Source organism: Gambusia affinis, linkage group LG08 (genome assembly GCF_019740435.1).
Source record: "Gambusia affinis linkage group LG08, SWU_Gaff_1.0, whole genome shotgun sequence".
NCBI classification, from domain to species: Eukaryota; Metazoa; Chordata; class Actinopteri; order Cyprinodontiformes; family Poeciliidae; genus Gambusia; species Gambusia affinis.
The window spans coordinates 1,062,720-1,084,068 of NC_057875.1; the positions used below are offsets into that span (position 1 = coordinate 1,062,720).

At 43.4% G+C, this 21,349-nt stretch overlaps 1 protein-coding gene across 1 annotated transcript in view; it reads right to left on the bottom strand.

The window, feature by feature from the left end:
* Positions 1 to 430: 430 nt before the first annotated feature.
* The window catches only part of LOC122835549 (cat eye syndrome critical region protein 2 homolog), a 41,689-nt gene continuing 20,770 nt past the window's right edge, over positions 431 to 21,349 (bottom strand). Inside the window, exons 2-19 of the mRNA XM_044124699.1 lie at positions 19,897 to 19,991; positions 17,068 to 17,251; positions 16,067 to 16,194; positions 15,844 to 15,924; positions 14,558 to 14,625; positions 14,321 to 14,481; positions 12,013 to 12,102; positions 11,787 to 11,937; positions 10,558 to 10,687; positions 9,775 to 9,812; positions 9,603 to 9,694; positions 9,389 to 9,515; positions 6,488 to 6,870; positions 6,251 to 6,391; positions 4,553 to 4,725; positions 1,601 to 3,007; positions 683 to 750; positions 431 to 571 (exon numbers count right to left, since the gene is read on the bottom strand). Of these exons, the coding sequence (XP_043980634.1) occupies positions 699 to 750; positions 1,601 to 3,007; positions 4,553 to 4,725; positions 6,251 to 6,391; positions 6,488 to 6,870; positions 9,389 to 9,515; positions 9,603 to 9,694; positions 9,775 to 9,812; positions 10,558 to 10,687; positions 11,787 to 11,937; positions 12,013 to 12,102; positions 14,321 to 14,481; positions 14,558 to 14,625; positions 15,844 to 15,924; positions 16,067 to 16,194; positions 17,068 to 17,251; positions 19,897 to 19,991 (3,501 nt within the window). The 3' untranslated portion in view covers positions 431 to 571; positions 683 to 698. The remainder of the gene's footprint in view (positions 572 to 682; positions 751 to 1,600; positions 3,008 to 4,552; positions 4,726 to 6,250; positions 6,392 to 6,487; positions 6,871 to 9,388; positions 9,516 to 9,602; positions 9,695 to 9,774; positions 9,813 to 10,557; positions 10,688 to 11,786; positions 11,938 to 12,012; positions 12,103 to 14,320; positions 14,482 to 14,557; positions 14,626 to 15,843; positions 15,925 to 16,066; positions 16,195 to 17,067; positions 17,252 to 19,896; positions 19,992 to 21,349) is intronic.

Here is a 21,349-nt window from a genome sequence, read left to right on the forward strand (position 1 = left end):
TGCGCGTGTTGTGAGGATCGAACGGGGGGTGGGGGGGTGCGTTGTGATTGTCGATTATCGAACGGGGTGCATCTCGCATTTTTTCAGACGGGGTGCCGGCTTGCTGCGGGCCGGTTCTAATAATAAATCAAGATCATCCCAGGGGCCGTAGAAAATCTTCTCGCGGGCCGGATGTGGCCCGCGGGCCTTGACTCTGACATATGTGATCTAAAGGGTTAACCATACATTCACAGAGAGGAAGAAGGCATCAGCAGGCGGCCGCTCAGGACACGCCTCTCCTACACCTGAGATTAAGAGACGACCGGCGGCTGCCCGCCGTCCCTGAAGGCAGCGTCCCCGGCGCTGGTCAGGTTGACCTAGTGGTTAAAGGGGTTCCCTTCGTTCCAGGAGAAAAGCTTCAGTGTAGGAAGAAACAGTCAGGAGGAAAAGGTTTGATCTCTGTGGCTCAAAACTATTTCACATTTTATTCTGTGTGCTGTGGCAGCTGGTCGGTTGGAGCCTCCCAGCAGGAAACGGCCGCAGCCACTGGGACGGACTTCCTGTCTGTCTCAGCAGTTTGTTGAATCCGAACCTGAAAGGCGAGAATGAAGGTCAGTTAAAGGTCGACTTCAGCAGGTGTTTCTAAATTAAAACGAGTAATTTCCTCTTAAATCTCCAGATTGTCGTCAGGTTTTCTACTCACTTTGATCTTCAGATTTTTACAGTCCTTGTTTCGCTCCAGCACCTCCAGGAGTGGCCATCATCTGCTGCCTGGAACCAGGTGAACTTTGATTAGGACCTTTTGCTCCAGCAAACAAACTGCATGTTAAAAAATTAAAAGTCACTTTAATAAACTCAAGTAACACCTAGATTTGCTTCTGATTGGTTGATCAGTCCTTCATGTTGACTCCAGGAAGCTGGAGCTACCAAGAGGAGTTCTGTCTAGAATCCTGGGCCCGACCGAGTCAGAACCAGAACCAGTCACCCGGTTCGAACTTCTGCTTAAACCTTTTTGTTCAAAGCACTTCACCTGGTTTAAACCTAAACTGAGGACTGTGACTGGCAAACAACTTAATGGAACATTACTGCCACCTGCTGGTGAGGAGTGTGGACTGAACGTCATCAAACAGCAAAACTTCCATCATCTCAAAACTAGAAAGTATCTCTGTATTACAGTCTCATCTTGGCTCAACCAATCATTGAATCTACACAGATTTCAGAAAATGAATCATGATGATGAAACTAAAATTAAATTAACTGCGACTCAGAATCAACATGTTTGATTCAGCTTTATTTAAATCCCATCATTGTGATGCTCAACTATTTTATATTAATTATTATTAATGTGGTAATAAACTATGAGCTGTGATTGGCTCTTGTGTAAAGATGTTTTTATCTGACCTACTGGCCTTCGTGTGTACCCGACCCGGGCCTGACCCGACCCGGGCCTGACCCGACCCGGGCCTGACCCGACCCGGGCCTCTTGATTAACCATTTAAAGCTGTCAGATTTATTAATACTAATCCTGAACAAGTTGACAAAAGTAATGAAAGTTTCAGGAGGAATAAAATCCAATTTACTTTAAATCTCTGAAACTCTCAGAATGTAGCGGATTAGTTACCCCGGGTGCAGGAAGCGCTCCGGCCCCCTCTGCTGGACCATCATGCCCTGGAAGTGCCCTGCAGCTCTGGGGTGTCGGTACAAGGCCATGCGCATTTGCCCGGGGGGGTAGGGCAGCTGGGGCCGCTGCAGCGCCTCCATCAGGTGTGGGTGGGGCCTCTGGGCAGCGTATCGGGGGTCTGGGTAGGGCTGGCCGGGGTACGGCGTCCCACCGCCCGCTGCCTGGGGCATCATGTGAGGCGGTGGGGCGCCGCCCTGCTGCATGCCGGGGTGCAGCGCTCGGGGGTCATACATGAACCCTGCCGGATGGGCGTGCCGCAGCTGGAGAGGCGGCGCTGCCCGGTGGCGGGCGGCGGCATTGTGGCTGTCCAGGTCAAGGATTTCCTTCGGGCTTTCCGGCGGCTCTGAGGTCTCGGCCGTCTGGTCGCTGATTGGACCGGCCGGCGCCTCGGCACACCCCCCCTCCTCCGAGCCAGAGGGGGACAGCAAGGCGGCGCGGCTGGAGCCCGGCGGTGACGCAGCGCTGTCCTTGAAGTGACCGTTGGACCTGGCGGCGCCCACAGGGAGGTAGGCGCTGGGGGCGTCCGGCTGCTGCGGCCGGTAGGGGGGCTGGTACCCCTCCCTGCTGAGCGGGGGGGCGAAGTAGGCCGGCTGCTGGTACTGATGGGGAGAGAACATGTTCCTGAGCGGAGGAGGCGGCTGCTGGTAGGGGAAGGCGTTGCTGCCCCCCTGCTGGTAGGCAGGGTGGGGCGGGGCGTTTAAGGACTGGCTGGGAAACGGCGTCTTGTTGTAGTGTGGATGGAGGGCGCCGGCCAGGCTGTACTGGGAGGTGGGCGGAGCCGCGGGGCTGTAGCCACCTGGCCCCCGCTGGGCCGCGTTGTTCCCTGTGTTGTCTCCCATGGACCCCCCCATGGGCGGGGTCTGGCTGCTGAACTGCTTGTACATGCCAGGCGGGGCGGACATCAGGGCCTCCGGGTCGGGCCTGCCGACGGCCTCACAGGGTCGCTGATTGCCCGGCTCCGCCGCACTGGCCTGGGGGGGCAGCAGAGTGGAGGGGTGGCTGGGCGGCAGGGAGCCGAGTGGAGTGCGCTGTGGGGACGGCGGGGGGGAGGCGGCGTGAGGCCGGGCGGAGCCCTCTGGCAGCCCGTCTGCCCACTGATGGCAAATCTGGAAACTGGGCGTCCGCTCCGACCCGGTGGGGCGGCCCGATGGACTCAGAGCAGCGGCCAGTTCCAGCCTTATGGCAGGAACGCTTCTTTGTGGCGTTGCTTCATTACGGGTGTTTACATCGTTTTTGCTGTTGGACGTTGGACCTGATGGACAGAAAACAGACGAGTCAGCAGAACGTCGAGACAAACGCAGATCGACTTTAAGGCTGAAATTATTCCTCAAAGTCTCGTTAATCATCCTGATACCAAGTGTCAAATATTCGTTGACTTCTGTTACAAGACAACGCTCTCACTTCGCTAACGGTGTTGAAGAGTTTATGCTAAGCTAACGTTATTTTAGCTACGTAGCATGGCGCTAACCTCAAACCACGTCACTGTTGGAGTGGTGGACGATGGAATAATGCAAACACACGTTTTTAAAAGGAAATCAGTAAATCATACAATTGGAAATTATTGAATGCAATTTAATTCAATCAAATAAAATCCCAATAAAATAGATTAAAGTTGGTGATTTTAAAGCAAATACATTAATGGTCAGAAGCTGTGAAAGCGTACTGGTGAAAATAGGTAAATATTGATGACTATTGATTGAGCGACCTGCTGTGAGGGATAACTAATCAAAGAGGGAGTTCATTCTTCTTAATTGTAAGCTATTTTATAATGGTAACATCAACAATGTGTCTCCACTTGCGTTTGGTCTCACAGCACAGCGCCCAGATCTCCTCCTGAAGCTCCACAACTCAGATGGCTGCACAGATTTGTGACACTTATCGTAATATTAATAATTATAATGGCGTTAACTTGCCATTATAATTATTGGCAACTACGGACACGTTCATTCGGGCTGTTTTCACATTGCGCTGTTGCTGTTCAAATTGGTCTCGATGTTTGTAGTTTTCTGAGCGCAGCACGAAGCTTCGGCGTCATTCAGAAGTAATACATTAACTTGACATTAACAAAGACACAGCGGGACGGATCATCGGGGAAATGATGGACAGGGAGAGACTGAGTAAAACTACCTTAATGACGGACAAATTCTGGGATTTATTATGAGTCTCTGCTTATTTCCAAGCCCAAATGAGCAACTTCACGTTCAAAAACGAGGAGCCCAAATGAGCAACTTCACGTTCAAAAACGAGCCCAAAAACCCGCCGCTCATTAAATTTGCAAGCGACTTAAAAAAAATGAAGCCCAAAGCCGCTTGTAATAATCGGACTTGGCGACAGAACCTGAAAATAGTTCCAGTTTTTCCACCAACAAAATCTTCCTCCATTGTTTACATTTCTGTCGCATAGAGACGTCGGTCACTCGACAAGACGAGTAGAGGAAATACGATTACGGTAAATAACAAAAGAAGATAGTAACGCACAGTGATTTTGATAAGTAACTGTAGTCTGACTACTCGATTTGAAATAGCAACGCGTTAGATTACTCGTTACTGAAAAAAGTGGTCCGATGTTAGTAACGCGTTACAAATTAACGCGTTACTGACATCACTGATGCTAACTAACCTAGCGTTCAAAACAGGATCTGCTGACAGGACAATCTGTAGCATAGCAGAGAGGAAGTTAGCGGCAGATAAACCCCGCCTCCTTCCTCTGATTGGTTGATTCTGGATAGCACTGGGAGAAGGCAGAAGAGCTTTATTTTTTTCTTAGTGACAGATTTATCAAATGTGTAATATATATATTTTTAGAAAAGTTACATACCGCAGCTTTAAATACGGATTACCATGAATCCAACATGTAACAAATTGATAATGAGGTGTGATCAAACTGTTTTACTTTATTGATATTTTAATAGGAGTAAAAAAGGGGTGAAAGCATGTTGAATTGACGTGTTGTACCGAGTTACACCACAGGGTGGCGGTGCTTCCTGTGAGACGTTTGGTGCATCCAGGGCCGGATTTACAAGGATGTGAGTCGCTGGGCTGGAAACCGTTTTGGTGCCCTATCCACTAAAGAAAAATTAATTTGCTAATGTAGATTTTATTACATTAATAGGTAAAGCCATACATAACTGATAACTGATGATACCAACTGATGATGGTAAGTTCAATCATCCTTTCACCACTAAAAAAATACTGTAACTTCAGTACTGTTTATTTTCATAAAAATCTCAAAATATTCTTACAACTCACCTGATGCGACTCTTCAATAAAGCACAATATCTCCAAAACATGCATTCGTCAATAAAATAAAATAAAATAAAACCTGCGGGGCCCTGGGCTACTGCCATTTGCCCTGATAATTTCTTACTCTCTGTCCTAATTATTGGACAACTGCACATACATTTATTGATTTTATTTGTTTATTTTATTTATTTTTTCAAAATATCTGTCAAAGCAGTTCAGCTATTAAACCATCTTTATCTTTATAGTTACACTACTTTTAATGGTTCCAATAAAACATTAAAAAAAGAGAAAAAGAAAAATACTCTTTAAATATTTTTCAACAGGTGTAAAGGATCTGATGGTACAGATGGCGTTTTGGAAGGGAGCAGGAATTAGAGTCTCTGTCTTACTTTTATTTAACTTTAGGATGGCAAAGTTCATATTTATGATTCCCATAAAGTTTTTTTTAATCATATTTGTTATTCTATCAACCACTCTTATATGGAGTGTTTTAAGAGTGTCTTAACTGTTCTACTTTACCAGCATTTTGGTTTTAGCATGCTAGCTGCCCTGTTAGCTTAATGGCTAACTGCTAACTAGTTAGTGGTGATTGTACGTGTCGGTATCTGCCACATTTATACTGCAGAAGCATTAACGATGTTTCTCAGTCAGAAAGTTTCACTTTCAGTGAGCAAAAGTCTTTACGTTAAAGGTTCTGCATTTTAAGTGGTCATGAAAACAAATTTTCCCAGAAGTCATTTGATAAACAATAATATTGTTTTGAAATGATTTTCAAGTAACAATGCAAGAGCACATCTCAGATAAATAAACTTTAAATTCTAATAAACATTTTACACTGCAACTAGAAGACATTTTAAATATCCAAAATAAATAAACAACACAACAGAAAGAACAAATAAAATTAATTATGGGTCTCTGTGAACAAAACTTCCAATCAAAAGAGGTTTGGTTGAAACCAAGGCACCAGACTGAAGACTTTTATCATCCAGATTTTGGTAGAAAAAGAGAAAAGAGTAAAATCAATAGATCATGCAAAGGGAAATTATTGAGTTTGTTTTAATTTATCAAGCGAATAACTCATCTACTGTTTATTGCAACAACTTAAATTTTAAGTAAAATAAAACAGTTTGTTTTAGGCTGTCACTTTTGTATTCAAGCTGATGTTTGAAATAAAAAATCTGAACAAACTGGTGTTGTTTGTATTGCGCACAGTAATAAAACATGCTTCATGCAGAACTGGGCCAAATTCATTGCATATCCAGCTCTCTGTCAGTTTGGGGATCCCAGGCTGAAAAAAGTCAAAGACTTCTGGACTCAAAGTTTAAGTGTAGTCTTTATTATTTTGTACCTGCATATTAAAACTGTGAGGGTAGCGGCTGAAGCTGGGATCTCCAGGCCTCGGGATGTGGACCGGGTAGCTGAAGCGAGGATCCATGGCCATCCTTTGAGCGAACATCTGCGGACCGGGAGGACCAGCTGGAGGACGGAGCTGACAATAAGACATGGAGACGTTAGTTTTGTTTAGTTTCAGGCTCAGGTGCGGGTTCAGGCAGGTGGGGACGGGTCCAGGATGTTTTCTGATCACCTGCTGTCCTGGATGGAATATGTGCTGCTGGTTTGGAGGCAGGCCGTGAGCCGGTCCCTGAGCCGGTCCCTGAGCCGGTCCCTGAGCCGGGCCGCTGGCCCAGTGGGGTGGGAGCTGCAGTCGGGGCATCCGGCCGTCCTCTGCCTCTGCAGGAGCGCTGCCTTTTCCCTGCAGATTCCTCTTACGCTGGACCTGCTCCGTCGCCCTGATCAAGCTCTCCGGTCCTAAATGTTTACTGGTCCGGTTTCGCTTCTTGTCCTTCCGTTCTCGGTCCTCCCGGCTGATGTGGAACTCCTCGTCCGTATCGCCGTCCTCCGATGGGAAGTGTTTCAGCAGCGCCCGGTTAAAGCAGCGCTCCAGAGATTCGGCCATGACGGTGTATTCTGCAGAGAGAAACCAACCGTCAGACAACAGTCCTAAAGAACACTGGACCTTCCGAACCGCTGAACCTACTAGAACCCGTCACGTTTCCTTTCATAGAAATATTCCAGAATAATTTCTAATATCTAGCAGCAATTGATTATTGAAGTAAACAACTGGAGAACGCAGAGTCAATAAAAGGCAGCTTGCTGAAAGAACAGCATTCTTACAGCAAATAAGCCAGTAACTAAACCAAAATTGTACAAAAAATCTAAACATTTTTGCATTTCAGATAAAAAACAAAAGTTTTTGTCTGTAAACTACCATTGGTCCATGTGTGTATCAGGGTTCTGCTGAGGTTCTGTGGAGAACCAGAACCTTGGATATGGATCTGTACCTCTCTCCAGACTGATAGATGTTTTCTTTAGAGCAGGACATGATGTGTTGCTGTTTGAGCTCTTCAGGCCTACTTCATGCTGTCAGACGGGTTCTGGTAGTGACCTCTGGCTGTCATCAGGTAAAACGTAACCATAAGCCTCTAGTTGATGAATTACTCTTTGATACGGGCTTGGATGTCTAAACTCATAATGTTTTTCCTCAGGTTCTCTTTGTCAGATATTTAAATTAGTAAAACGGGGGTCAATACTTTTATACCTTCGTCATCACAGAGCGTATCGTCACTGACCAGCCGGTCTGCTGCAGTCAGCTTCTATCTGTTCCAGCGACCAGGTCAGAGGGCGTGGGTTGGCCCCGTTGCCCCCCCCTGCCTCAGGCCCTGTAGCGTCTCTCCTCCCCCGCAGCCCCAGCTGGATGGACGGCTCCAGACAGAGCGCTTAGGGCCTGGAATGTTCCTGTGGCTCTGCGGAGCCCGGGTCCCCTTCAGCACAACTCAATCACTCCCCATTAATCACTGTCAAGGCTGCCCTGGACCCCCTCCAACACGGACCCCTCATCACCCCCCGGTCCTCCAACACTTCCCCCATTTTCTACAGCAGCTGCAACAGTTCTCCCCTGAGAAACACATCGACAAGTCCTTCTCGCAACATACATGAAGCCAAACATTTCTGGGGACGGGATTTACTTACTAATGCCTTAGTTTTGATTCATTAATTACAAAGAAGAATTTAAATGTTAATGCAACTAATCACCCTTTTTATATTTGGCATATAAAAGGAACCTTCGTATTGCATGTTTCTGATACGCCCATAAATCTGACGCACCGATGACAAAATTGCTTTTCTTTTCATACAGTAGTCCCTCATAGCAACCATGCATGTGGTGACAGTGGAGAGGACAAACTCACCTTTATCAGAATGAAACCTCCAGCAGAACCAGAACCAGAACCAGGTTCAGCACCAGGTTAAATCTGGTGCTAAACCGACTGAAGGTTTAAAATTAGTCATTTTCTCTCTACCAACACGTTGCCGTAGTTACACCTAAATCTGCTTCTGATTGGTTGATCAGTCCCTCGCGTTGACTCCTGGCTAAGAAGCTTTAGCTACCAAGAACAGGTCCGTCTAGATCAGGGGTGGGCACTCCTGGTCCTCGAGGGCCAGTGTCCTGCAACTCTTAGAGTCTCCCTGATCCAACACACCTGAATCCAAGAACTGAAGCACCTCCCAAGTGCAGTCAGGTTCTCCAGAGTCCTGCTAATGACCTCATTATTTGACTCAGGTGTGTTGAAGTAGAGACACATCTAAAAGTTGTAGGACACCGGCCCTCGAGGACCAGGATTGCCCACCCCTGGTCTAGATCCTGGGCCAGACCGAGTCAGAACCAGGACCAACTGCCAACGGATTTTTAAAGGGGCAGTATCGTGTTTTCCAGACACATCGTGGAATTTTAAAGAACAATCAAGTAACTATGTTAGCTTCAGTTGTTATAAAAATGCTACATGTCAAAGATGACTTAAAAGAAATTTGACTTGGTAATTTAACACCTTCAAATTGGAACTTTATCTCTTTCAAACTCTTGCTCTTTCTGAAACTCTGTCTCCAGGACGTCATCTCAGCATGGCTCCTATGTTCACCTTTTAATGTTTTAACCAGCGTTGGTCAGAGAAGTAGCTCCTATAATAGCTCAGCAATTCTCAGCTAATTACTGCTGGCTAGTCTGAAGGAGCTGAGTGGAGGAGGAGCTGCGTCTTGAAGGCAGAGTTAGGTCCAACCAGGCCATGGAGATAAAAGGATTTAAAGAATCAAGACAACACTCCAGGTCTGTTTATGATGAGATAATAACATTATAAGTTGATGTGATTTTACATAATAATGCCCCTCCGTAGGGCTCCATTTTTGTCTCTGAATTATGTTTAAACTACAGTCAGAACGATAACGTAGTTAATTGCACTTTATTTTATTTTATTTTTTTACATTCAAAAAGTCCCAAGCCAGAAGCTTTGTATTGTGTTTCTGGTAAGCCTGTATGTCTGTCCCACCAGCAACATCGCCAGTGTAATTACAGAAATCAACTTGATTAATAATTGTAATGGAGTCCCACCACTAATAACTAGTAACATGCATGTCTGTGAGGCTGATGGCTTACCGCTGTCTTCTCCATTGTATTCCACACAGTTTTCAAACATGAGCTTCACGTCTGCAATAAACTCCTCCTTGGCGACGTACTCCCCGTCGCCGAGCTTCTTTTCAATGGTGGACAGGTCCATGGGAGTCTGGCAGGATGAAAGGTCAAAGTATTCGACTAGCCTATAAAAAACATCATTAAAGATAAATAATTAACATGATATAAATGAATTTACCTGGATGATGTCATGGTAATTTGGGGCGTAGGAGTCGTCCACAGGCTCTAAGAAAGGCCAGGCGTCTTTGTGAGCTTTGAGGGCCTCCAGCACTGAACACAAGAGGGATCGGGTTAAACTCTTCAGCGCTGATGGGCAGCAGATGAGCTGCATTGTCATTTTATGGACGTACCTTTGTAAAGAGCGGTGCAGTCATCGTCAATGTCGTAGCTGTGGAGGCAAAGGTTGGACATGAGCAACACTGAGTCAGGTACATGAGCACGGCGCCTTGTTGAACGACGCAGAGAAGTGGAAGGAAAACTCAAAGAGTTCGACAAGCTGAAAAGTGCGGCATAATTCAGCCTCTCTGTGTGAATATGTTACAGAATCAGATTTAGCAGCGAGACGTTTACTTTTTAACCAGTCTTCTTTCAGTTTTGCTTCAAGCTGAGTCAGACTGGGAACACCAGCTCAGAGAACCATCAGTTTCCAGGTTGAGTTGGACTTTGACTAGGCCGTTCTAACACATGAAAATGGTTTGATCTGAACTATCTCTGCCTCACTCTGAGGTCTTAAATTTTTCTGAGTTATCCCTGTACTCATGCTGCAAACTGACCACCGTTACTCACGCTCTTCTCCTTCTGCATCATCTGCTGTCATTTCCACTGATAACTTTTTATTTTCTCAGTTTTTTCTCTCCATAGAAGCTGCCCCTGGTCTGGCTGTTGGCTATGATTCATGGAGGTTGACATAATGCTGCCATCAACTAAACGACTCCCTCTGCTGCTGTTAACTTTTTATTTTCAATTTCTCCTGGTTCAGTTAATCAGAAAAATTTTTATTTTGAAAACCTTTCATTTTTCTTCCACTATCCCATAATACTTCACCTTGTGATGTTTTTATCAGTCAAAATCTTGATTAAACACATTGAATTTTGCAGCAGCAACTTGAGGAAGAGTTCGATTTGCGTTCTCACAATTCTTTGCTCTTGCGTGTCCGTCTGACGGGGGAAGACGGCTCCAGGTTCAGGAGTTCGGGTGGAAGATCTTTTCCCTGGGAGAGCAGCCAGGCCTTCTCCTCACGCATCTTCCGCCTCTTCGCTCGCTCTGAGGGAAACCAACAAACACACAGTTAGATCCACAGAGGACTTTAAAAACCCGCCGCACAGCGGCTTCAGGAAAACGCAGTTTCCCCGGGCTTTGAAGTCGTAGTTTAAACCGTGTTTGAGGCCGTCAGCCCGGCCGATAAAAACCAGACCTCAGCTGCCAGAGAGGAGCAGAGCGAGGACGCATCAGCGCCTCCGCTTCAGCTTCCAACATGAAAGGCCGAGCGGCCCGCCAGACCCCCTGCTGGGTGGATTAAACATGTCTGACGGAGAATATCTACAGTACACAGATCCTGCTGCGCTGTGAAAACCGTTTTAACATAAAATCAGATTCACTTACATTCCACATTTCTGAAATTTGTTCATGACTAGACACATTAATTAATTAAGACATGTCTAATCACGAACGGATTAGTAGACTAGTCATAATTCTAATTAAAAATATTGTGCTCAATATTTCTTTCAAGATAAGGTCACCAAAATGACATATTTAGATATCTGAATTAAGAAACTGGGCTCTCTGGCGCGGTCACTGACCTGTCCAAACAGCTACCTGCAGTATTTTGGTTTCCTGAACTAGAAAAGAACAAATAAATCATGCAAACCGAAATTATTGAAATCCAATCCAAATTAATTGATTTATTGCTTATTGCGACAGGGCCAGTTGTATCTCTTTGAAACTCAACCTTAGATATCTGCATTGTAATTACAGATGGTCAGACACTATCAATCTTATGCTAAAACTGCCTGCCATAGATGCTCATCCAGAGAAACATCCCTGAAGCTCCTCTGCTGGAGAACAATCAGCAGTTGGTGAAGCCCTGATAGGAGCCATCAGAGGCAGGAGGGATCCTCTGATTAAAGGTTTTCCATCCTGTTTGTAACTCATAAAGCTTCTAGAGTCCCTTTGCCTCTCAGGGAACAAACCATAGAACAATAAGGCAACAGGATCACACCTGCTGCTGGCAGGTCGCTGATGAGACGACAAAACATTATCAACAGTCAACAATTACCACCAAACCCTGTTTATCCCAGAAACTGTGGAGTCCAGCTGTGAGAAACATCTGGAGCAGAGAGCAGCTCCGCCCGCCCAGCCTCACCCTCCACAGCTTTCATCTTCTCCAGCTTCTCCCTCTGCTGCTCCTCCTGCAGGAGGCGCTCCTCTTCCCGGCGCTGCTCAGCCAGCAGAACCTGCCGGTCCAGTTCTTCGTCTTTCCGCCTCTCCTCCTCTGATCTGGCCTTCAGATTGTCCTGCAGGCATAAACAGGAGAGTTTTACTCTGAGTCGTCAGGAAAACAGGCCATGCTCCATGTGTGGATGTCTCACCTCTTTCTCAGGTTTAATGTGGTTTTCAGAGAACCACTGTGAGGTCCGGACCGGCGCCGGGTCCAGTAACTTCTGCTTCTGCTCTCGCTCCTGAAGAAAAGAACAGCACAAATTTAGTTCTGTTTCTAAAACTCAGGCAGGGAAGATTCATTTTGCTCTGACTTTAACTGCTCAGTATCACAGCTCCTCCTCCTGTTTGCTGATTGGCCAGAATGATATTAAACCTGGAGAAATCGATCTCAATAGGAGAAATGCCAGACGGAGCACTAAAGGGAGATGAGAATCAAGTGGATTTGCGTAGGAAGACGCCAGAAAGACCAGCCAGTCAAACTAAAGTGAAAGTTGCCGGGGTTTTAATGTTAAAGGGGAGTTTTTCCTGCCCACTATCACCTCCGCTTGCTCAGGTTGTCAACTGAACCCAAGGGTGGATGTGTGTGTGTGTGTGTACTTGTTTAGCCAACTGACCAACTGAATTAGTAATTGATTAATTAACTGGAGTACAGACTCTAAAAACAAGTCAGAGCAGTAACTAAGTCAAAACTGTACAGATATAAATGTTTCTGTTCCACCCAGAAGCCTTCAGTGGAAGATTTAGCTTCACTTGGTTCAAATTCTGCAAAAATCTGGTAGTAGGCACATTTTGTTTTCCAATCATGGATTGAAAACATAATCCCAGATGAGTTGAGCAGAAAGGGTCGAGCTTTTCACCTGTTGATGTTAGAAGAATTGTTTTGGCTGCAGTCTACCAAGTGTACACCAATGGATTGATATTTTAGCATTTTAAGCAATAAATGTTTGTTTTCTTATATAAAAGTTACATCAAAAATACATTCTTGACATATTTCTAATATTGTATAGAAAGACTTACTTTGATTAATAAAAAAATCAAGAAGATCAGGCTTAGACTGTACAAGTTAATGGAAGTCAATGCAACTCCACACAAGTATGGTGTGGAGTTGCATTGAGTGTGTGTGTGTGTGTGTGTGTGTGTGTGTGTGTGTGTGTGCTTGTGTGTGTGTGTGTGTGTGTGTGCGTGTGTGTGTGTGTGTGCGTGCGTGTGTGTGTGTGTGCGTGTGTGTGTGTGTGCTTGTGTGTGTGTGTGCATTTATAGCTGGAAAGTAAAGAGAAGAAGAAAGAGGTGTGTGGAAAAGGAGATAAATGACAATGATGGAAAGAAGAAGAAAGGAAAGCCGTGTTCCCCATGTGCAGAGCAGCAGCTCTTTAATTCTGACTCATTTCAGTCAGAAACTGTGATGAAATCTCCAGGATCGTCAGCTCCACCCAGACTAGTTAAACGGCTGCTGACATGTGGAGGGAGAGGCTTCAGCAACTGTAAAGGGCCAGTATCATGCATTTACAGGCACGTAGTACCATTTCACAACACAATCAAGTAACAATATCACCTTCAGGTGTTGTTTAATGCTGTATATATTAATCTGACTTCCTGATTTAACACATGATATTGGGCCTCTGTCTCTTTAAAAACTCTTGCTCTTTCTGGCTCCTCTATTAACCGTTTAACAACGTTTATACCAGCGCTGCTCTGATCAGCAGCTCCTATAAAGGACTCAGCAGTTCCAGGTGTTTGCTAATTGCAGCTGGCTAGCCTGAAGGAGCTGAGTCTAGGAGGCGGGGTTAGGCCCACCCAGGCATTTTGCAGAGCTGAATAGTTGCCGTACAGATTAAAGGATTTCTCAAACATAAAAGAATCAAAGCAACACTCCAGGTGTTTTGTTGATGCCGTAAAGCTCAAAAAGCAGAATTTAGGGGCGTGCTCCGGTGGCGTAGAGGGTAGCGCACCCCACGCTTGGAGGCCTTGAGTCCTCGACGCGGCCGTCGCGGGTTCGATTCCCGGACCCGACGACATTTGCTGCATGTCTTCCCCCTTTTCTGTCAGCCTACTGTGATATAAGGGACACTAGAGCCACAAAAAGGACCCCCTGGTGGGGAAAATAACCCAAACAAACAAACAAAAAACAAAAAAACAAAAAGCAGAACTTACATAATACTGCTCCATTAAAGTTTCAGTTATGTATGTGGTACTCTAATTCAGAGATTAACACTGAAAAACTACCAATCCAGAAATGCATTTTTTCTGAAGTGAATTTAAACTAATTTGACTTTGAAAGAGATCAACATCTGAACAGATCTGCTTCTTGTTGACTTGGAGTAAATTGTTCAGAAACGGTTCTGCAGAGATTCTCCTCAGTTTCAGCCTCTGAAGCTAAATAACAATCAGATGAGTTTCTGTCAGGGGAACCTGCAGTAAGGGAACCGTGAGTGGTGCCGGCGTGTTTCCAGCTCTGACCTTGTGCTCGATCATGCTGCTGATCTCAGGCAGGAAGTTCTGGCTGATGAGGCGGTAAAGATGGCGGTCCTGTGGGGACGTTCTGTCCTTGATGCTCTCCGCCAGGCGGATCCACTGCTCCTCCGTGTCACACACCAGAGACCAGGCGCCTCGCTGACGGCCTGCCGGAGGCACAGCGGGGGGTTTGATTCAAAGGTAGACATGATGATGGCAAACGGACTGGTGACCTGATCTCACCTGCGCTAGGAGGAAAGTCATCCAGGCCGTTGTCTGACTTCACATCTGCCCCCTCACTTTCATCTTCACTGAGCAAAACAAATGGAAGGAGATAAATAAACCAATAATCTGCTGGAACGGGGATCTACAACACACCTGGATCAAAAGGCTGAGTCAGCAAATGCTGCCAAGGCCTGGTGATTACAGCTGCACATGTCATGACAGTATTTGTTTCCTTCCAGTGCTAACTAGAAACAACCAATCAGAGCCAGAAGGTGGGTCTAACCTTCCCCATCCCGGTCCTGTCCTTGCTCTCTGCAGCGCTACAAATATAATAAAAATATTATAAATGCTAAATCTAGCTAGCATACCTACCAATGACAGCAGATAAACGGTTTTCCTGTAATAGTGATTTGTTTCTCTGTCATTAATACATTTAGAAATGTGTACATGATGTTGATTGACAGCACTAAGACACGCCTCCTGGCTCTGGTTGGTTGTTTTTGGTGCATTTCTTTAAATGGCAATAGTAGCTCAGGAAGGAGGTGGAGGAGATCAATCATTTCACAGATCAGTCTCAAACTGTCATGACATGGAGACAGCTTTAGGAAATATGTTAAAAACAACATATTTTTCATAAAAGTTACAGACTGCAGCTTTAACCATTCATTTGATTAGTTTTCAAGTAATTTTTATGATTATGTCTAAACCTTGCAAGAAAATCATTTAAAACATGAAAGTTCAACCATGTAGAATGTTTTTAAGACAACTTCAGAGATAAAAATATGTTGTTTGTTTTATAAATATAACAGATCATTTCAGTTCATGGATTTATTGTTCAGTAGGTCCACATTTCTGGATTAAACCCCTTTGTTGCTCTGATGTAATGTTGAAACTTGATGAAACTGAATTCTGGGTCAGCGATGGACTGGCGACCTGTCCAGGGTGACCCCGCCTCTCGGCCGAAACGTTGGCAGGAGAGGCAGCAGCACCTCCCCACCCCGCTGGGGACGAGGTGTAAATGGATGGATGGATGCTGGGTTCCCACTCCCTGCAATCCAGTTAGTCTGTGTGGAATGAAGCTACATGATTTTGATCTGAATTACTGGAATAAATGTTGATGACAGGGTTGATTTCTGGCAAGTAATTTGAATTATTTCAGACACAGTGAAGCTTTTCCTTCAGTGAGAAACACAAGAGAGTCTAAGAATGACTAAAAACACGACCAACAGAATTTCGAGCTGCTGCGACAGTTTTTAAAAAAGCAGCGCTACATGTGTGCAGAACACGATACTGTTCATATTTACCTTAGATTATTGTCTTCTAGCTTTCGTTTCTTTGGTGGTCTTCCCCTCCTCTTCCTCTCTGGTAATGTTAGATCAAATTCACTGGAAGAACATTTTAAGGAGTTTAATTAGCTCCTGAATGCCTAACGAGGCTGTAAACACGCGTTAACATCCTGTTCCAATTACACGCTTCAACATCTCCTGTTAAACCAACAGAAACCTGATCGCTAACGTCTAATCTCACCTGAGACTCTCAGCTTTCCGGTCCATTGGCTCCTCTTTGTACATACGAGTGCCATAGAAGTACCAGTAGAGGGCGCCGTCTCCATCTTGCCCCAGGGGTTCTACCCTCAGGCTGTCTGCATCCAGCCCCTGCAGGAGGAGACCAAATTCAAATCATATGTTTTGAGCGGTTAGTGATTAATGCCATTCAATGCTTTGAACAAACCCGTTTATTAATCCCACAGAGACAGGATGGAGTTTTATGGAGAGCAAAGAGTGCCAAATGACAATGAATAAATAACTTCTGAAATAATTACTTAAATATGTGATTAACTTTTTAAAACTGAAAATAAAGAAATCATTTATTAAATCTTGAAATAATTACATCTGGGTTTTCAAAAAGGAAATCTAAACATTTAATTGAGACATGTAATTAATGCAATATTAAATAAACAATTTATGTATTTATTTCAAGTTTAAAAAAATTAATGGCATTAAATAATTATTTTATGGGTTTTTGGTTGCATTTTGCACTCTTCACTCTGCATATTGTCTGTCTGAGAAAAAGAATAATAAGAAACCTTTTGATATTCTTATCTTTTATTTATTTGATCTTTTTTGTAATTTATTATTTTCAATAAAAAATGTACATTTCTTAAATTACATTTTCTTATTTTTTAATATTTTTAGTATTGTCTTAGATACCTTTCATCACCACGGGCTCCTGAGTTTATGAATAGGGTAGGAAACTACAAGCCTTGGCTCCAGCCTGTTAATAACCAAATTATTGGTTTGATTGGTTTTCTACTTTGTAATGTTGTTAATTTACCAAAACAAAGTGAGTCTGAAATCTGAATATCGATACCGAGTTCAAACATTAAAAAAGATTCATTGGAATTTGCATGATTTCAAACTGACCAACTGCAAACCTCACAGGTGTAGATAAAAAAAACTAAATAAATTTAAGTAAATGAGGAAAGCTGTTTCTTTTTATACCACAACATGACTGAACGTCTAACGGACCTTCAGCAGGTCGAAGACGTCTGCAGCATCCAGGCGGTAGTCGCAGAGCCTGTGCAGCAGCTCCACCTGAGTGCGAGGGTGGAGGCCGTCGAACGGCCCGTCCCGCAGCGGGTTGGGCTTCCCCTCCTCCAGCTCCCACCTGTAGCTGATGATGTCATCCAGGTAGCTGCTGAACGTCTGGGGGCTGAACACAACGCAGGCTATGTTACAGTCTGCCCAACAACTCTACAGAAATATCTAAGCTAGATAATATTCCTCAGGTTTATGATGATTTATATGTGATGCATGTTTGAGTTCCTCGTCTTTATTAATATTTAGATTTAAAATAGAAAAAACTGAAAACAAGGAAGACACAAAACTACTGGTGGACTTGATTAAAAAATGTACTTGCAGGATATGTAGTTAATTAATCACATTCTGGTTGAAAACTACATAATCAAAAATTAAGCAATACTTTCAATTGCTGCTAATTAACTGAATAAACAGACGTATGATCTCAACATCAAAGATATTTATAGCTTTTAATCTGTTTTTCAACCATCAGGTTGGAACAAAGTGTTTTTTTATCCATTTATCTTCATGCAGTTTCTCTGATCATTCAGGAGCTTCTTTAGAAATCTGGACTGTGGATGCTGATATTAGTGTTAGCTGCTACATGTTTAGCATGCTATTTTAGCCTAGCATAGTTTGCTGATAGGCTAACTCCTTTTAGCACAACAGTCTTTTCCGGCGTTCGATCAGATCGTTTAGAGGCAGAAATTAAAGCGCAGTGGGTTGAGAAAAGCAGCTTCATTGCTGCTGTTAGTGGATGTAGCTGGTGTGTCACATTTACAGGCAAAACAGCAAACGACTGGAAGGAAGCCAAAAAGTATTAAAGCTGAGAACTTTTGCATCAGTAGAAACTTTTATGGGTATTTTTAAAAAGATGCCATTTGAAAGCTGCACATGCTTCAGCTAAAACTGTAATGTTAATTTTGTCCTGTGCTGTATTGTTTTTACTGTTTTATGATTTCAACAGTGTATCTAATGTTTGATGTTTATTGTTTTGTATGCTGCTTGGTCTTTCTATGTGATCTTCCCTCCCTGCCAGGTTGTTACTGTTAATAAGCATTTGTTTTTAGTAACTCACCCGGTTAAATAAAGGGTAAATAAATACATTTAAAACCAGTTATTAACATATTTAAGACCAATTTGCGTTTTTTTCTAATGAGTTTAAAACATTTTAAGGTGTTAATTTCAGGTACATGAATGTAAGAGTTTTTGAGGATGCGCAGACACCCAGTTAAACGTTTTATGGGAGCTGGGTTTCTGCTGCTGGGTCAGGTATCAGATAAACCGGACTTCTCCTCTGCTGTCCTTGGGCTGGGTTTTATCTGAGCATCTGTGGAACTGCAAACAGACAAAAGTGGCTTATCTTGACAGAGCAGCGTGCGTTTTTCACACCGCTGCAGGCTTCCCCCGTCCCTCCTTTCTGCCCCTGCGCGCCCTGCCCCGCGCCCCTCCAGCTGCAGCTGAGCGTTTAGCGTGTGCAGATGAAAAGGGCAGCTCTGTGAAAGGCCGCCCCCAGGATGCCAGCGCCTGTCTGCTCCAATAAAGTCGCCTGTCTTCCTGTAACCGGCTGCCTGGGTGGAAAAACTGGATCTTGCCTCGGCGCTTGTCGCGGCTCCGCGGCGTTACGCTACTTTCTAACGATGGAGAGGAGTAGGAGGATAACAGACGGGGAATCCCCCATGAGCAACTAAAAATATCTGGATTTGAATACCAGCCTCTGCTTATAGTCACTTTCTCCCATCATGAGAACACAGGAGAGAGAATAGTTTCAGCGGTTTCTCTGCGTTCATGCAGAAATCATCCTAACACCTCACTGCTGTTGCTCTGGTGACTCAGACTTCCTGTGGAGCTTCCTCAGACCTCTGACTAATTTAACGCGACATTTACATATGATGATTCAAATTTATCTAAATGTTTATATGTTGTTTTCTGTGAGCCAGATTGCTTACACACAAACACCATGATTTCTTCTGTTCTTACGTTTAATATTAGCCAAAAATAGCACCAGGAAATACAAGAACTAGCTTTTAAATCATGATTTCATCTATAAAGAGAGAAAAAAATATCCAAAGGTGAAAAATCAAACCTAATAATGAGGTTTTATTATCAGTGTGGAGAAATTCTGTCTGACTCTTCTTTGCAGAATTGTTTTACTCGGCCATCTTGGAGCATTTTCCAACACAGGCGGCATGTTTAAGGTCAGGCCACAACATTTTAAACATGTTTACATCGAGACTTTGACTAGGCCACTCCAGAACTTTAAGGCCCTATTAACACAGAGCTGGTTTTCAGTGAAACTGATAATTTTATTGTGATCCAGCCGCTTGATTACACATCTCCAGCTATCAGAGTCTCTGATCCAACCAACTAATAAAACATTACATTGAATACTTTAACATTTTATGATTTAATAGAGCTCAGAATGGCATTGACGACATACTACAACTAAAAAAACTCCTTTCAAAAACTTATTCAGAAGTACTTCAAATAAAAAAACCTATGAATTAAAAGAGAAGGGTTTGTTTAGAAAACTAAAAGTCAGAACAAATATGAAAAACAACTGTACTTGGAGGGATTCATGTGTGGAATAATTTTATTAATGAGTTAAAAATTAAAAAGTTTTTTACTCTAAATTAAATCAGGTGATGAAGATGCACGAAATGAAGCTGTTACCCAATTCTGCTCATTTTTTCTGAGAAAAACATGCTGCATGGCCCCATGTCAGCGTGTTTATCAAAAAGCATGACATAACAGCTGATCCTTAACTTCTCTACTCACGTTATATCAGTGCGCTGGTAGCATCCTTGCAACAAGCAGGCGACGAGGTCGCCGAGGAAGTCCAGGTCCTGCTCTGACAGAGCCTTCTCCAGCTCCTGGAAAGAAAAACCAGAGGCACGTTTAATTAAAGGCTTTAGCTGCAGCAATAACACTCCCAGTCAGAGAGTGGCGCTAAACAACAGCCAGATCAGAAGCAGAAGAAGAAAAACAACAAGGCTCATTTTAAAGAAGTGTGGGTGGATTTACCCCTCAGGAAAACCAAAGAGTCAAACAACGCAGCCGGCTTGCTAGCGCCCCCTATGAGGCTGCAGGGAAGCCTCTACACCTCTGAGGTGAAGGTTTCCAGCTGATCTAAACATCCTGGGAGCAGAGGCAGGTCATGTAGACCGGAGCCGTCACAGCAGTGTGTGATTTTATTCTGTCCGGTCTGTAGTTTGACCCGATTCGGGTCTGCCACCACCTGCTGTCCCGGATGGTCAGATCGATGACGGAGGAAGGATTTAGGTCCAGTTGCTCAGGCGTGATTTAAACACTTCACCCTTTTTATCAAGTTTCCATATCAGAGGAACCAATAATGAAGAGATTTAATGTTTTCAGAACTTTATGGAGTCAAAGCAATCGGTACTTCCTCATGTAAACACAGAATAACAATTATTTTAGTAATTGATTATTCTATTGATTATTCTGATGGTGAATTGCTTAATCAGACAAAAAAAAATACCACTGTTGCTTTTTCATTTAACATCTTAAGATTATTTTAATCAACATACATAAGTAAATTCAAACAATAATTAAATATATTTTTAAATAAGGGAATTAAGATATTATTGCCTAAAATGCAATAACAGCATTCCTTTTGTGAATATTTGATCATCTGTAGCAAATAATGGATCTGCAGATGAAAATCCTTCAACATGTGAAACATTCAGGCCTTTCTGCTGGACTGAATATCAATATCTCTATCTATCATATGTATATCTATGTATATATATATATATATATATATATATATATATATATATATATATATGTATCTATATATATATATATATATATATATATATATATATATATATATATATATATATAGAGAGAGAGAGAGAGAGAGAGACAGTATAAATGTGTTGCACATTTTTGGTTTAGTTATTGTTCTGAGGGTGTTTTTTTTTTTTTAATAAATTGCATGTCTTAGACTCTGTATACTCCAATTTATTTAATTACTAAATTAATAGTCAATTATTTCAATTAATCACAACAAATCCGATGAATTGTTTCTACCGTAACGTACTTGTGACAGCATGTTGGTGCAGAGCCACCTCTAACTGACTCATCAAACTTTTAACCAGTTTAACCAGAAGCCTTCATGTAGCCTCCGTCTTGAATCCTCTGCTCCCTCCATCCTGCTGACTAGACTTTACTGTATTCTGCAGCTTAGTGTGAGAGTGAAAACAAT